We start from the raw sequence: 17,009 nt of genomic DNA, 5'->3' as shown, positions 1-17,009 counted from the left end.
AATATTCAAACATTATATAATTATTTTACCATGTCCATGGTTAACAATATTCAAAACATATACAACGGATTGTTTTAAAACCTACACCGGAGGGCAACCTGTTTTGCTATCTAGGTCACGGGTCAATCGGTTGGACTGATGACGTCAGTGATAATTTTATTTTTAAAAAATTACTGTTAATCTCTTACATTTTAATCTATTACAAAAATTCTCCCAAAAAGTTTAATTAGTCCCTAAAATATTTATTTATTTTAAAAATACCCCCAAAAAATTACCAATTAATCCCTAAACTTTTGACATATCCTCAAAACACTCCTATAAAATTTATTAACCCTTATAATTTTGAAATATTATAAAAACCCCCCTAAGACCTGAACCAGACCGGAAAAATTGTCGAGTCCCGGTTGGGCTGGTCTGGTCCAGTTTTTAAAATAGAGATACAACGTACAGGAGGAGAGCTGGAGAGGTCGAGTGTTATTAAGAACAAGATTAACACTCGTGTGATACTTTAAATTGCAAAATCGAAATGATATTTCAAGTAGAATTATTATACTGCATTTGGATCATATAATGTTTTTTTATTTCAGTAATAAGATTATCGGAAAGAAATATTATATTGTAGATTACTGGGTTAAAATTATTATTGTGCTTTGTTCAATTCGGATGTATTAATAATTAATGTGTTTAGTTGACAGTAATAACAGATATTCTTAAATATCCTTTTACTAGAATGCCCTTGGGATGATTACTTGTATTACTAATTAATCTGTTTGGTTGGCTGTAAGAGCAGATGTCTTGATTACATTTTACTAAATGTCCTTTAGATGATTACGAGATTAAATAATTAAGGGATTACTTGTATTACTAATTAATCTGTTTGGTTGGCTGTAAGAGCAGATGTCTTGATTACATTTTACTAAAATGCCCTTTAGGTGATTAGTGGGTATAAATAATTAATGTGTTTGGTTAATAAAAGAAATGATCAATTAACAAAAAAAAAAATTTCTTATATTTTAGCCAATTATTTTATTGTTAAGTCATTGTCAGGAGCAAACAAATGGAGACGAAGACCTGAGGTTGCTGCGGCGGAGATGGTCAACCAACGGCAAAGGGAAGAGGGAGAAGTTAGACTAACAAACGCAAACAAAACAGAAAATGAAAAATACAATGGAAAGAGGGCGAGGGACTTATCGGAAATGGCGAATGGAGTGTTGTCCGAATCAAACAGATGGAGACGAAGATCCAAGGCGCTGCGGCGAACATGGTCAACCAACGGCAGAGGCAAGAGTGAGATCTTAGACTAACGAACGCAAAACAAACCCAAAATGAAAAATACAATGGAAAGAGGGCATTTGACTTACCGAAAAATGGCGATTAGAGTGATGAAGTCGCGAACGAGATCAAGAAGAAGAAGACTAGCGGCAGCGATGGAGGTTTAGGGCAGCGTCTCAGTCAAAATGTGTATTAGGGCTAAGAATTTTTTTCTTTTTATATTGTAGTTTTAGTGAAATAAAAGGGCATATTAGCCATAATATGCAAATATGTGAGGATAATATGGGCACACAAATATTGTCGTGGCATTTATGAAAATATTGATAATAAGCGGGGCAATTTTGTCCAATAAGGATATTTTCATCCACATTGTCCACTATTTTGGGGCAAAATTGGATAAAAATTTGAATTACTGGAGTAATATTTTAATAACATCCTTCCCTCAGGTAATATTATTCCCGATGATTTACCCTCAATTTGGCATTGTTTGACATTTTTTTTTTTGCATAAATGTTTTTTTACAAAACAACCAAATATGATTATATATCCAATTTAAAATATATTATCCCGTTATATAATATCAACCAGATCCAAACGGCCCCAAAGAGCTAAGGGTGTGTTACCTTCCTTCTTCTTCAACAAATGTTATTGGTATGATGGTTTTGATTTTACATACACAAACCCCCGAACCTGAAGCTGAACATATAAATAAATAAATTTTATCCCTTTCACATATTATAATTTGCATAAGAATTATATGTATATATGTTATAAAGAGCTTGGAGAAACCACCATCATTTTTTTTATATAAACTGGAATAATTCGCACACTACTCAGTCAACTTCAAAAATAAAATTATCATTATTTGAATAAAAATATGATTTGTTCATGGTGTTTTTTATTATATTTAAATGCTTAAGTTGAGTGGTCTATTTAAAGTATTATACTTAAAAAACTGTTTGACAATGCATTATTATATCAATATCCCGTACACAATTATACGCGTACATAAATGGAAAATAAGCTGGAGATTGACTTCATATTCTGGTTGTTACATGCAACACATAAATCAATAACCTCTCATCTAATAAGCTTATCCTCTCTTCCAATGTTAATTAGGAATAATTAAGAGCATTTTTATCCCTTAATATTCTATTAATTAAGGTCGGTATAATTAATTGTTTTAAATAACTATTCATGTGAACAAAGATAAACCTACACCAACCGGCTAATCACAGATGGAAATCAAACAAGAGTAAAATTTATTGGATAGTTCATTACCTTTGACCTAAAATACCTACTATATATTTGTAACACTTGTTTGTTTCAGCTCTACTCCACGTCTGGATTTAAAATATTGGCATATTGATATGAAAATGTAACATAATGAGATATATATATTTTTTCTACTAGTAAAGTAATTAGTTTAACAAAAGTGTTAATCATATATTCACAATACATTTACCCATAATATTAAATTCTATTCATCAATGATTATAACAGTTGTTGTTCTAATAATTGATACTGACATAACTTAATTACGTTATAATCAAGGTAAGGATATACGTAGCCTCCAAGAGCCCAATTAGAAATTAACAAAATTTTTATTTAGTGTATAACGGAACACATGCAAATTAAACGAGTTTACATTAATTAAGCGACCAAGGTTATAATATACACAAAATAAGAGATGAAGGTTGGACCAATGGAACGCCTGGCTAGTTCTGGGTGAAGGAAGAGGATTAAAGTATAATTAGTTGATAAGGACATGCCAACTTCCATTTAAGCTTTTGCTGATGCTCAATGGTCGCGAACAGGAAGACAATATGCAATGGCAAGTCTAAGCGCTTACCCTTGCCCCATGCATTATTATTTTTTCAATGTGAGAAACCATTAACAACTAATTTTATCAATTAGTTTGCCGAAGTCTTGGAATTGGAATGTTTAGGTACAAAGAAAACAATAATTAAATTAAATTAATTAACTGTCAGATTATAATTGGAAGTGAGTCTTTGGAGACCCTTCTATATTAATTCAAGTTAGTACATTCAGATTAATATAATTGGTTGAACATAATTCCTTTGATTAATTAATCAAGTTTAAACATGATATAATAAATGAGGTAAGAATAAATGAAAAAGGCGGATGAATAGGTATGAGAATGACACGTTAACGTTGGTGGCTGAGACAAAAATAGCTGTCATTTTATTTCAGGTTTTTGTTAATGCGGATAAGGGTGTGCAAGGTGATGAGGTTGTTGTTGGAGACAAAACCCTAATTCTAAACACAGTTCGTGCAAAGGAGCCGGCGAGAGAATTAACCAGAGAATAAAATCAGATTTTGAGCTCAACAATGTTTACTCTTTCTAGATTTTTATTCCAGTAGCGTTTTGTTATCTTTCTTGTTTCATTTCTTGGCTATTAAAGTCGTGCAATGGCCGGTGCAGTTTCCTAATGAACACTAATGCTATAACAAACACCTTATCGAACTCTCTCTTAACAAGACAAAATTAAAAATTGAATAAGTGTCTCTATTCAACGCGTGGAATTGAAGCGGGCGGATCGGCGGAATCTAAGGAGCCAAGCCCAGAAGGACAGTTATCTTTATACATGTATTTTATGGCTTTGTTCAGGTAATCTATCGGAATACTGTGAATTTTAGGGTTACAAAATATTCTTTAAATAAGACACTACAGCTGGGATCAGTTTTGTAATAGATATTGATGGTTTAATGAGCAACATTTTTGGAATCTTAGTTTCTTTAATAATTTGGTACCAGTTTCAGTTTATTGGCAAAGTTAGCTGTTATCAAATCCAAATAAAGATTGCTCTTTCTTTTTAATACCATCTCAAGAATTTTAGCATGTGCTGTTCTGGGGAAATTCTTTGCATTGAAATCTATAACGGGGTTAAAAAAAATTGTACAAAGAAATAAATTCAACATGTATCGAATTCATTCCTCAGACTACTGTTGATTTTGGTAGATATTTACATGCCTGTATTAATGCTTAGCTTAAAAAGTCAATGAGATTTTCTAGTACTTACATTACGTCATATGTCCACAAAAGAAGTAGCTGTCAAAAGAATTAGTCACGCAAGAAGATTCAATCATCATGTCAATTTGCTGCTTCTTAATTTTTCTTTAAGTGCAGTACTACAGTTTGGAGATGATTTGAGAACAAGTCAGTACATGGAATGGAAGGAAGACATAATATACAGTGTTCGACATCAATTAATCAGTAAGTTGAAAATGGCTTGTAATTAAGTTGGAGGCTGGAGGTAGATGAAACAGTAAGACTTGAAGCAGAGAAACACTTGTTAGGTTTCTGCCATCTAGGACAAGGAACGAGTTTGGCGGTTACTGTGTCGGATACTTTATTTTACTTTAAATAATGTCAAGAGTCATCTGACTCATCTCCCACGATGTGGCCGTCCTTTTGCCTTGGGTTTTATTNTTTCCATTTGGATAATAACTTTTTTTCTGGACCCATTCCTGAAGACTTCGGTGAACGAATGCCCATGTTGTCAGATGTTGACATCTCTTTTAACTTCCTAAATGGTTCCATTCCCTTGTCAATTGGGAATTTAAGTCATTTGTTCACTCTTGTTCTCACCAATAACCAGTTGACGGGAAAAATACCAGATTTCTGGTCTAGTTTAACAACAGTCTATGTCATAAACGTAGCAAACAACTATTTAACTGGTGAGATACCAAGTTCGTTGGGTAATTTGGGTTCTGTTTCACCTATATTCCTGATGCTGAGCAACAACCAGCTATCAGGGGAAATTCCTTCAGCCTTGAAGAACTACACAGAAATTACAACTCCTGATCTTGGAGATAATAAACTTTCGGGTAGCATTCCGGCGTGGATAGGACAAAGGTTCCCATCTCTGCTGATTTTACGTATAAGGTCAAACTTGTTCCATGGGAGCATTCCCTCACAATTATGCAATCTCTCATCTCTTCATTTATTGGACCTCGCTCATAATAATCTTTCAGGATCAATTTCCCCATGCCTAGGGAATTTGAGTGGTATTTCTGTTGATGCTGAAAATGTGAGATATGAAGGGCAGTTGTTGGTGGCAACAAAGGGAAGAGAATACCTTTATGATACGGGCAATCTCTATCTTGTGAATAGCATTAACCTTTCTAGCAACAGCCTGCGGGGAGAGTTGCCCGATCTTACAAATCTTTCAAGGCTGGGGATCTTAAACTAATCTATGAATCATTTGACTGGGAATATACTTGAGAGTATTGGAAGCTTAAAACAATTGGAAACCCTTGACCTCTCCATAAATCAGGCAAGAGAGATTGCGTAGCCAGCTCATTTTTCACATCTCCTAGCTCCTAAGACTTTCTAGAGATTTACATGAACCAAGAGGGTCCCACAGGCAAGAGAGACTTTCTAGAGATTTCGTGTGTGGACACGAAGCACAATTCACACGTGGCAAGACAAATCCAGACATTTCAAGTCTAAGAAAGCCGCGAAAGATCTCGAAAACTGANATGTGAGATATGAAGGGCAGTTGTTGGTGGCAACAAAGGGAAGAGAATACCTGTATGATACGGGGAATCTCTATCTTGTGAATAGCATTGATCTTTCTAGCAACAGCCTGCGCGGAGAGTTGCCTGATCTTACAAATCTTTCAAGGCTGGGGATCTTAAACTTATCCATGAATCATTTGACTGGGAAAATACCTGAGAGTATTGGAAGCTTAAAACAGTTGGAAACTCTTGACCTCTCCATAAATCAATTTTTTGGTCCCATACCAACCAGTTTGGCCGCTTCTACTTTTCTTTCTCATTTGAACGTCTCACACAATAATCTGTCTGGACAAATCCCATCAGCCAACCAATTCCAAACCTTCAATGATCCATCAATTTACGAGGGTAACACTGCACTTTGTGGGTCTCCACTACCCAAAAAGTGCAACGAAGACGAAAAAGCATCTCACTTTCCCAATGGAGAAGAAACAGATGATGAAGACAAGGATAAACTTGAAAATCTATTGTTTTACAGCACCATAGTACTGGGATTTCTCATTGGATTTTGGGGAGTTTGTGGGTCATTGATAATAAAGAATTCTTGGAGGCTTGCCTTTTTCAAATTGGTGGATGACATGAAAGATAAACTCATCTTGGCTGTCTCATTAACATGGGCACGTCTCCAGAGATCGGCAGAAGAATGGAACTAAGTTTAATGACAGGATATATTCGCATGTCTGAACATTAATGCGTTGTCTTTCCTAAATTTGTCAATCTCTGTGTTCAGTTTTGTAGAACAAAGTTCGAATAACTTAAGAATACATAGCGATTAATGCAATAAAAAGGTATTATAAGTTCTGTTGGAATGCAAATCTTTACCATTTAATGGAACATGATCTAAAAGAGGATAATAGAGATATAAGGTTTGTTCAACACAGACAGCCGTAAGACAATAACACAAGAATGCCTGTAAAAACTTGTATCACCATCTAGTACTAATATTTGATGTTACAATACCATCAATTTATTTAACCATAGTATAAATCCACAGAAAGGAGCTTGGTGGGGTTCTTGTCATGCAACAGTCAGGCCTCGGGGTACTTGCATATGAAAAATAGTGCACACTTAAGGAGTCATTACACGAGTAACAAGAATTACTCGCAGAGATGAGGTTGAGGAATATAACGTGGGATTCTGGAACACCTTTCTGTATCACTAGTTCCTTTCTGAAAAATTTCAAACAGTTGAATTGTAAAACATAAAAATTAAGGGAGGGTGCATCCGATTGGAAGTAGAGGCATGAAGGGTGCACGTTAGAGAGCGGAGGGCGGTTGCGGGAGGGTTTAGAGAGAGAGATGGAGGGATGCGCACTGCTTGCGGCAGGAGATGAAAGGACAGGGACGACGGAAGGAGAGGAGGCAAGGAGGCATATGTTCTGCGTCGAGTGAGTACAGTTAGGTTAATTATTGCATTATTCAACACAACGTAACTTTGATAATTAGTTTTCATATTAATTGATGTAAAATATTTTTTTAATAAAGAAGCTGGAAAGAATAAAAATGGGAACTGCAAGTGTGAAGATGACTAAACTAGTAAACTTCACTAGTCCATCAGTTCATGGTATTATGAGGTGATGGATTAAGACTGGTCAAAAGTCATTCACTAATCAACTCCTGGTTCACTTAGTCCGTGTACTATTGGCACCACCAAATCAGCTAACCTTATTGGATTCTCACCATTCACTTTAAAATTGACTAATGCTATGTTTGACCATTCCAGCCACTGTTACTAGAGAGCTTGAGTGAACTCTGCAAATTTCCTATGCTTAGAAATTACCAAATCTCCATAACGTTCTTCCATAACTTGGTTCAGTGGTCTGAACGAGTTTGTGGATAGTCTGTATTACATTTATTAAATGAATCATTTGCGTAGTATACAGTGAATGATGCAAACTTCTTTAATACTTTTTGGCTGGGAACGCTAGTCTCTTAGTGCAGAAATTTACCCAGAAAATGGTATCTAGTATATACTAATGGAAGGAACAATCGTACGAATTTCTAGTGCAGGTTTTAAGGGTCTAAATTTCTATGAAGACACATTAAATTATAAAGGAGAAATTGACTCACCCAATATCATTAAGAGAAATCCTAGAGATACAAAGTGATGTGGCAACTGTCACATCATTTGCCCTCTCTCTTTAGTTTTTTTTCATTCTTTTCTTCTTCTCCGTCAATCTTCTCTCCGTTTTGCAGATATAAGAAAATAAAAACCTATTCTTTTTCTTTTTCTTTTATCATTGATTTTCTAAATTTTTTTCTCTCCCGTCTCTTCTTCCTCTTCTTCTATTTCTTTTTCCTTTTAGCCTTATATTTTCTCATGGAAAATTCCCTCTCTAAATTTTTTCTAAATTCTGATTCACATTTTCTCAGAAAATTCCATCTCTAAACAAACAATGTAGAAAAGCAGAGTGTAGAGATGGAAGAGAGAATCGGATCACCAAGATTTAAATCGATTCACTAGGCTTGAAAGGAACTCTCCCACCGCACCTTAGGAACTTAACTTCACTGACTATACTTGAGGTGATGAAGAACGAACAGAGTGGGTCTATCCCAACTCTTGTTGGGTTGATTTCTCTTCAAGAAGTGCTTTTTAAGAACAACAATTTTTCATATTTCCCTTGGATTTCTTTTCTGGGTCAACTTCTTTACAAAGTGTAAGCCTTGATTATAATTCCTTTGAGTCTTGAGAGATTCCTGTGGGTTTAACAAATGCAATGACTTTGCAGAAGTTTTTAGCAAACTTTGCTAATGTTTTAGGGACTATTCCTGGGTTTCTGGGGGATGTATTTCCAGGATTAAAGAGCTTGAATTTGGTTATGAACAAACTTGCTTACTAGCATTATATTGTTTGTTTAGAGATGGAATTTTCCGAGAAAATGTGAAGCATAATATAGGAAAAATTTAGAGAGATAATTTTCCATGAGAAAATATAAGGGAAAAAGAAAAGCAAAAAGAAATAGAAGAAGAGACAAGAGAGAAATAAGATAGAGGAGATAAAAATAGTGAGAAAAAAAATTAAAAAATCAATGATACAGGAAAAAGAAAAAAAAAATTAGGTTTTTTTTAAAAAAAAAAAATGATCTACAAAACAGAGAAAAGATTGAGGGAGAGGAAAAAGAAAAGGAAAATAAAGAGAAAAGACTAAAGAGAGAGGACAGGTGATGAGGTAGCTGATGTGGCAACTGCCACATCATTTTGTACAAAGACTCTTTGTAAGAGTCTTTGTACATCTAACATTTCTCTATCATTAATCTATAAGTAATGTGACTTTTCCTTGGCATTTCATTTGAGTTTCAGTATCAATATACATTGTAAGTAGTATCAAAAGCTCCATCCCACTCCTTCTACTTGTAATATTGTCTTCTGAATTCTTCTCTTATGAAACTGTTAGACCTGTTTCCTATACTAGCAGTCACAATCGTAGTTGCTTGGAAATTGAGAGAAGCTTTTCTTAACTTTAAACAAGGTCTCAAGGATCCTTCAGTTCATCTGTCTTCCTCGGTTGGCAGAGACTGCTGTAGATAGGCCGGTGTAAAATGCAACAACAAAACTGGACATGTCATTATGCTCAATCTTCACAAAGACTAGTCGAGCCTTGATGGTGATGGAATTTCATATATGTTAGCTGGTAATGTTAAGCAAATGAGGTGTGAGAATGTAATGTTTAAGAAGTGTTATGGGTTATTGTGTAATGATAGAAAGTCTTTTGTAGTCTGGTTTGTAAATTGTAAAACAGTGAGTTTTTTGTAGTAAGTAGATTTTTACAATATAGTGCGTTTTGTATTAAGAGATTTCAGTTACAAATAGTAACTGGTTTGTAACAAACTTCAGTTAATGAAAAAAATCCCCAAATTTCTGCATTTCTGTTTGAGCTGTTCTCTCTACTGTTCGTTAGCTTCTTCTTCTTCAATCCCTTGAAATCTTCATGGTGTCAGAGATATAGACAAGTGTCCATGGCTAATCTAGGTCCTGAGTTTTCAATTTCAGCTTCAAAAACAAAGTCTACACAATATCGAAGTGTCTATATATCAAATTCAATGTTTCATTCAACACTTCCAACGATCTCAGTAAAACTCATGGAGAAGAACTATGGTTATTGGCGATCTTAAATTTTTCCAGCATTGACATCTCACGATCTTGATGGCTGTGTTACTGGTAAGAATCCATGTCCTCCAATGTTTCTTTTTGATAAGTCAGAAGAATCGAAAGAATTGGTCAAGAAACCAAATCCTAGGTATTTCATTTGGAAGAAAACATACTAGTTCCTAGTAAGCTGGCCATTCTCAACTATATCAGAGTCTATGTTTAGACATGTAGCAAAGTGTACTAGTTCCTATGAAATTTGGAATACACTAGAGCTTCATTTTCAATGCAATTCAAAGGCAAGAACATTGCACTTAAGAAATTTATTACATACTACTACAAAGGAGTCCTTGAGCATTAATGAATATATATTGAAAATAAAAGAATTGGGAGATGAGCTAACTAGAAGTGGAGTTAAAATTGGAGATGAAGAATTGTTGTTATATATTCTGGGTGGTTTTAGGTCTTGAATATGATACAGTGGTTGCAAATTTGACTTTAATAGTAGTAGTGCAACTCTTCAAAAAGCTTAGTTTGTGTTGCATAAACATGAAATGAGATTAGAAAGACAAAACAGTGCTTTACTGAGTTTTCATGAACATTTAAGCTCTGCCTTAATGGCTTCTAAGCAAGGGGCCGTTGATTTTGTGTCTCCATAGAACTCAAGAGTTGGTTTTCAGAATTTCTCACATATGTTAAAACTAGGAGTGTTAAGCACTCCATCTTCTGAGATGAATTTTCAACATCAACAAGGTCAAAATGTCTTGGCAAGTGTGCCTTCACATACTACAATAGGGAATTTTGAGTTTGGAAATATTGGATATTAGGGAGGTGGTCTAAAAAGTATATCATCACTTGGTTCTCAGTTTGTGCCTATTGGTCTTAATGGTCCTCAGTTTGTGTCCAATGGCTTTAATCAGTTTAATAATAGCTTGATGAGAGGAAGAGGAAGAGGCTGACGCTATTTCAAGCCAAAGTTGGTCTACCAAGTATGTGGTAAAGTAGGTCATTCTGCTCAACAGTGCTACCACAGGTTTGATCAGGATTTCCAAGGTTTTAATACTACATCTTACAATCAACCAACATAGGTCTCTACTTATAATCCTTTAGTCTCCTCTCAATCAAATTTTGCTGGAATTTCTAATGACCTGTTCAAGCTTTGGTTACTGGTCAGTTTGTACCCAACATTGGTTTGTTGAATTCAGTTATTGGTTTTCATGACTATTCAGTTAAACCAGGATCTCAAGTGCCTCAATACTCTACTTCTAGTCTACCATCAAATGATAATAGACAATGTTTGAATTTTCAGTCTCAAGCAACCAATTGAAGTTTGCTTGTGCCCAATCTTGCTAAGATTGAAACTGGGACACTATTGCCTTTGAATACTTCTTATCAAATTGTAGCTAGTCCATAAACAGTGCAAGATTAGGCCTGATACATGGATTCTGGTGCATCTAACCATATGACAGTAGATGCCTCCAATCTGATGCATAAGTCTAGCTACTAAGGGAATTCCAAGGTTCAAGTTGGCAATGGAGATGCTATTTGTGATACCCCGTAATTTTTGTAAATTTCATTAAAAAAAATTCTTTGTAATTTAGGGGGCAAAGTGTATGGAATTGAAACTTTGAAGGAGGAAGGTGTCACAACTGAAAAGATGGAGGACTAAATTGAAAATTTTCAATTAGTATAAAAGTGCTAGGGTTCTCTCATTTTGGGTAAATCGGCAGAAGAGGAAGAAGAAGAAAAGAGGAAGAAAAAGAAGAAGAAGAGAGGAAGAGAAAGGAGAGAAAATAGGGGAAAAAAAAAAAACCAAAAACTGTTCAAGTGTAGTTCATGCATGCATTTCATCTTAAACTTCAACATTTTCTGTTTTTCTATCTGTAATATTAAGGAGTAACTAATGGTGGGTTGATTTGGGGACAATAGGTGAAGAGGAGCAAGGATCTGAGTACCTAAGCTAAGGAGAAAGAATTGGTAAGTGGAATATTATAAATATTGCATTAAAATCATACTTTGGAAAAATCATTTTTGTGTGTTAATCATGGATGCATTATATGTGTGAGATTGGTTTAGCTGAATGGAAAATCTAACCATTTTTGGAAGGGTTGGTTTGTTTGTGTCGGTTGTGGAGGAGTTGAGAGTTGTAGAGAGAGTTGGATTTATGGGATCATGGAGATCCTGATATTGGGTGTTTTGTGTGTATTGTATGTTTAGGATGATTCATTGCATGCATATGAGTGTGTTGAAGTGTAATTTAGGTGTGGAAAGATTGAGGAGAAGAGAAAAGGTTGAGAGAAAATGCAGCTAGGTGGAGAAGAAACCCAGATTTGTGAAAAATCTAGTTCTCGCTGTGGCGAAGAGAATTCTCGTTGGGACGAGGTAACTCCTGGAGTTTTCTGAGAGCTTTCGGGAGAACTTCGCTACGACGAAGAATTTAGGGGGTAATTTGCAACTTTTGAAACCTGTCACATAGACAGGCGGTAAATTGCACAGATTTAAAAGTTGAAGGACTGAAGGTGATAACTAATAAATATGGGGAATAAATGGATATTTTACTTGATGCATATTTTTCAACATCACGAAACCACATTTGCTTTCACACATGAATTTTAATTATACATATATATATGGTTGTGTTCGATGAATTGGATCGAAGACCACCTTGCGTCAATACCCATCCCTTCCAAACTTCGGCTAGCGATATTGTCTAACCTCATACGCATAGAGATGGCATGTACTACCAAACAATCATGAGCTTAGACCATCCTACCGGACAGGATGGGCGTCTGACGAGCTCTAGGCAATTTGACACCCCGAGGATAGACCATGGGTGGGACTTTGATATTGACGCCTTGAGGATAAACCACGGGCGGGATTTTACGATGGGATGCCATATCATGACACCCCAAGGATAGACTGTGGGTTAAGTATGGCTATCCCAGAATGATTTCAGCCATCTGGAGGATAGACCGTGGATGGTGCCACCGCGAGGATAGACTGTGGGTGGTCGGTGCCACCGCGAGGATATATTATGGGTAGCCTAGTGGATTGTCTATATTAGGGACCTATACTTTAGAGTTGTGATCCAAGTCCCTTGGGTACGAGTATGGTGGTGGTGAGTATGAGTACATCTATGGATCGATGGTTGTGTGACACTCATCAAGCTTGTACATGAAATACATTTTCCCTTACTAGTATTTTCTTTATAAATGTATTATCCACTCACTGGGCTTCCCAGCTCATTGTTTTATGTTTTCTTCCCCCCACCCCCCAAGGTTTACTTCACGGTTCGTGTGGAGCTACTTGTACGCTCTAGGTTGGCCTACGGATGCATGTTCTTCCTAATGATATGTGTTCATTTAGTGTACTTTGATACTATATTTTGTGACTGACTTTTTGTATTTATGTTTCCAGAGACTATTTGTACGTGCATGGATAATTGTTTCACTTAACTTATGTTATAATAAATGGATTTTATGAATGACTTTATGATTTATTCACCTTCCTCTCGGGTTCTCGAAGCGCCCAGATCTGATGGGATAGGGATTACCCGGGAGGGGGTGTGACACTATTCCTATCACTCATGCTGGTATGTTACTTGTTCCTTCTTTTGACTCTCATAGAGTTATCCAACTTAGAAATATTTTATGTATTCCCAAAATTGCTAAAAATTTGCTAAGTATTTCTCAAATTACAAAGGATAATAATGTCATAGCTGAATTCTATTCTGACCGTTGCTTGGTAAAGGATAAGAACATTAAAGTTGTCTTGTTGCAAGGAGTAGTGAAAGAAGATCTTTACCAACTAGAGTTATCAAGCAATGGTTCTTCTTCTTCCTCGTTTGTCTCATTCGGGTTCACATCTTGTAAAAGACAGAGTGGTTCATGAAGCAAATGCGTTTACTTCAGATTTTGCTGCAGATTCTTCTATTGATGTTTTTTATAAAAATTCTGATTGTAAATCTGACAGTGTACTCTCAAAATCATTCTTGTTATGGCTTGCTAGGCTAGGACATCTGAATGTCAAAACTCTTCAACATGTGTTGAATAAGCTGAATATAAAACATTTTGTTCACAGTAATGAAAGTCCATTTTGTGAAGCCTGTTAGTTTGGGAAATTAACACCATGTAGTTTTCCCATCTCATTCTCAAGAGCAAATTGTCCCTTAGAGCTTGTGTATTTTGACTTATGGGAGCCAGCTCCTATTATGTCTAGAGAAGGATATCGATATTATATAGTTTTTGTGGATGATTTTTGTAGGTACACATGGATCTACCCTCTCAAGCTTAAATTTGAGGCCTATTTTATGTTTGTGCAATTTTATAACTTTGTAGAAAAGCAATTAGATACAAGATTAAAGTGTTTACAAACCAATTGGGGAGGGGAATTTAGATCCTTTTTCTGGATACCTTCAAGAGAATGACATCTAGTTTAGACACCCTTGTCCCTACCTACATCAACAGGATGGAAGAGTGGAAATGAGGCATAGGTCAATCACAAAATATGGGTTGTCCCTCTTGGCACATGCTGGTATGCCTCTGAATTTTTGGTGGTCAACCTTTAACGCAACAACATTTCTCCTAAACGGATTACCTACTGCACCTCTTAATTTTGTCTCTCCTTACTTTGTTTTATTTCACTAGGAGCCTAAGTATACTGATTTTAGAGTGTTTGGCAGTAGTTGCGATCCATATCTTAGACCATATCAGAAACATAAGTTTTCTTATCATACAGAAAAGTGTATTTTTCTGGGGTATAGTCTCTCTCAAAAAGGATACTTGTGTCTAACATCTTCTGGTCGACTATATATTACTCAGCAAGTGAAGTTTAATGAAGTTGATTTTCCATTTAGAATAATGCTACACCGAAGACTTACACCGAAATTTACACCAAATGACGTGTCACGTAGCCATGTAGCATATTAACAAATATTCCATGAATGAACAACCATCCATCAAATATGGACGAGCGTTCGTGATTATTGGACGGCCGTTCACCTATCATGAACGCCCGTTCATGAGAAAATAACAATGGACTCATGTTCATATAATATGGACGAGAGTTCATTTACTATAGACGGACGTTCACCTAGAATGGACGCCCATCCATTGTTTAAAATAAATAAATAAATAAAATTATTTTTTTAAAAACAAGAGTAGTGCCTGTCCATTAGATAGGGAAATGTTGACTGGCCAATCATGGACTTTCCAATTTTTGCCTAAAGACTCGCTTTTCAACCAATTATTTTTTTTAAGGCCATATTTATATGAAGATCACGACATAACTTCCAGTAGTGAAAACGTGTTACAGTATAAAAAAAAAAGAGAGAGAATGATGATGTTATGATGATTTGATGAAGACGTGACATGTGGAGTTGGTATTTAATAAGATTGAACAGAAAACAGAGAGAGAGAGTTTTGACTTACAAAATGGCCTGCTCCAAGAATCCAATACTTTTGTTTTTAATTTGTTTTTTTAATTTAAAATTTTAAACAATGGATGGGCGTCCATCTAATAGGGACGCTCATCCATTCAGTAGGGACGCCCATCCATAATATATGAATCGACATCCATTATTTTTGTTTTCAAAATTTTTTTAGCTTAAATTATGGACGGGTGTCCATTATAGGTGAACGGCCGTCCAATAATCATGGACGTCTGTCCATATTTGATGAACGGTCGTTCATTCACAGAATATTTGTTAATATATTACGTGGCTGTATGACACGTCATTCGGTACAAAATTTCGGTGTAAGTCTTTGGTGTTCATAGCATTATTCTAAATGGAAAATCAACTTCATTAAACTTCACTTGTTGAGTAATATATAGTCGACCAGAAGATGTTAACAGAATATAAATTTAGGTAAAGTATATTTTGGGTATTAACAAAATATAAATTTGGGTGAAAAGTGGTATTTTGAAACCTTTTAAGCGGAAAATGTCGTTGAGGCAAACCTTGGGTGTGAAAAAGTCGTTTACTCTTTCCAACTTTTCCATGCACACTAATATTTCAGACAGATACCAAATTGGTTTTTGGAGTTAGATTTGTTTCTGGATATATTGGACTTCAGTTATAATCAGTTGAGCGGTGCAGTTTCAAACACAATAAAGTTCGGTGCAGATGCCATGGTGATCTTGAGCTATAATATCTTTACTGGTCGTTTGCCAGTATTTTCATCAAATGTGACTTATTTATATTTGGACCATAACTTTTTTTCTGGACCCATTCCTGAAAGCTTCGGTGAACGAATGCCCATGTTAACATATATAAATCTCTTTTTTATCCGTTTAACAGGAAAAATCCCGGATTCCTTGCCCCATTTCTACTAGCTTGACAGCTTCTACTTGTTTGGCTCATTTGAGCGGCTGAGCCTGTCAAACAATAATCTATCTGGAGACATCCCATTAACGAACCAATTACAACCTTCAATGATCCATCAATTTACGAGGGTCGCACTGCACTTTGTGGGTCTGCACTACCCAACAAGAGCAACGAAGACGAAGAAACATCTCACTTTCCCAGTGGAGAAGGAAAGATGTTGAAGACAAAGATAAACTTGAGAGGCTGTTGTTTTATAGCACCATAGTACTGGCATTTATCATTTGTTTGAAAATAAAGAAATCTTGGAGGCTTTCCTATTTCAAATTGGTGGATGACATGAAAGATAACCTAATCAAAATCGGCATGTCCCCAGAGACCAGCAGGAGAAAGGAACTTGGGTGTAATAACAATACTAATGTACTACCTTCGTGATAAGATGAAGAGTATTTTATACTCCCACATTAGATAGAAATTATTGAATTTTAGGCTTATAAATATCACTTAATGAATTAGTTTCGTGCAGTTAATAAATACTCAGAACAGTTATAACTGAAAATAATGAGATATGGTAACATGCATTGAGGACTGTTGCTAACTCCACAGGTAAAACAATGCATGAAACATGAAGTTTGCATAAAATTAAATAAACATGGTAAAACAACCATGAAACATGAAGCTACATTGACAGCACAGGAAGCCATCTCATTAATAACTGAAGATTCTTGCAGTAATATAAACACAAACTAATGATGAGAAATATTAGAGCTTAACCAGTAACAGTTGTA

At 35.5% G+C, this 17,009-nt stretch overlaps 1 protein-coding gene across 1 annotated transcript; it reads left to right on the top strand.

Moving 5' to 3' along the window:
• The first annotated feature begins 4,694 nt into the window (after positions 1-4,694).
• Positions 4,695-6,607, top strand: LOC116130948 (receptor-like protein EIX2). Its single transcript, XM_031416630.1, has 2 exons — positions 4,695-5,384; positions 5,841-6,607. Exons 1-2 carry the CDS (start codon positions 4,695-4,697, stop codon positions 6,465-6,467), a joined length of 1,317 nt encoding a protein of 438 aa, XP_031272490.1. The 3' UTR covers positions 6,468-6,607.
• The last annotated feature ends 10,402 nt before the right edge of the window (positions 6,608-17,009 follow it).

The sequence above is a fragment of the Pistacia vera genome, unplaced genomic scaffold (assembly GCF_008641045.1).
Source record: "Pistacia vera cultivar Batoury unplaced genomic scaffold, PisVer_v2 Contig227, whole genome shotgun sequence".
Classification (NCBI taxonomy): Eukaryota; Viridiplantae; Streptophyta; class Magnoliopsida; order Sapindales; family Anacardiaceae; genus Pistacia; species Pistacia vera.
The sequence above is the reverse complement of the archived record's forward strand: the minus strand, read 5'-3'. Positions and strand labels throughout refer to the sequence as shown.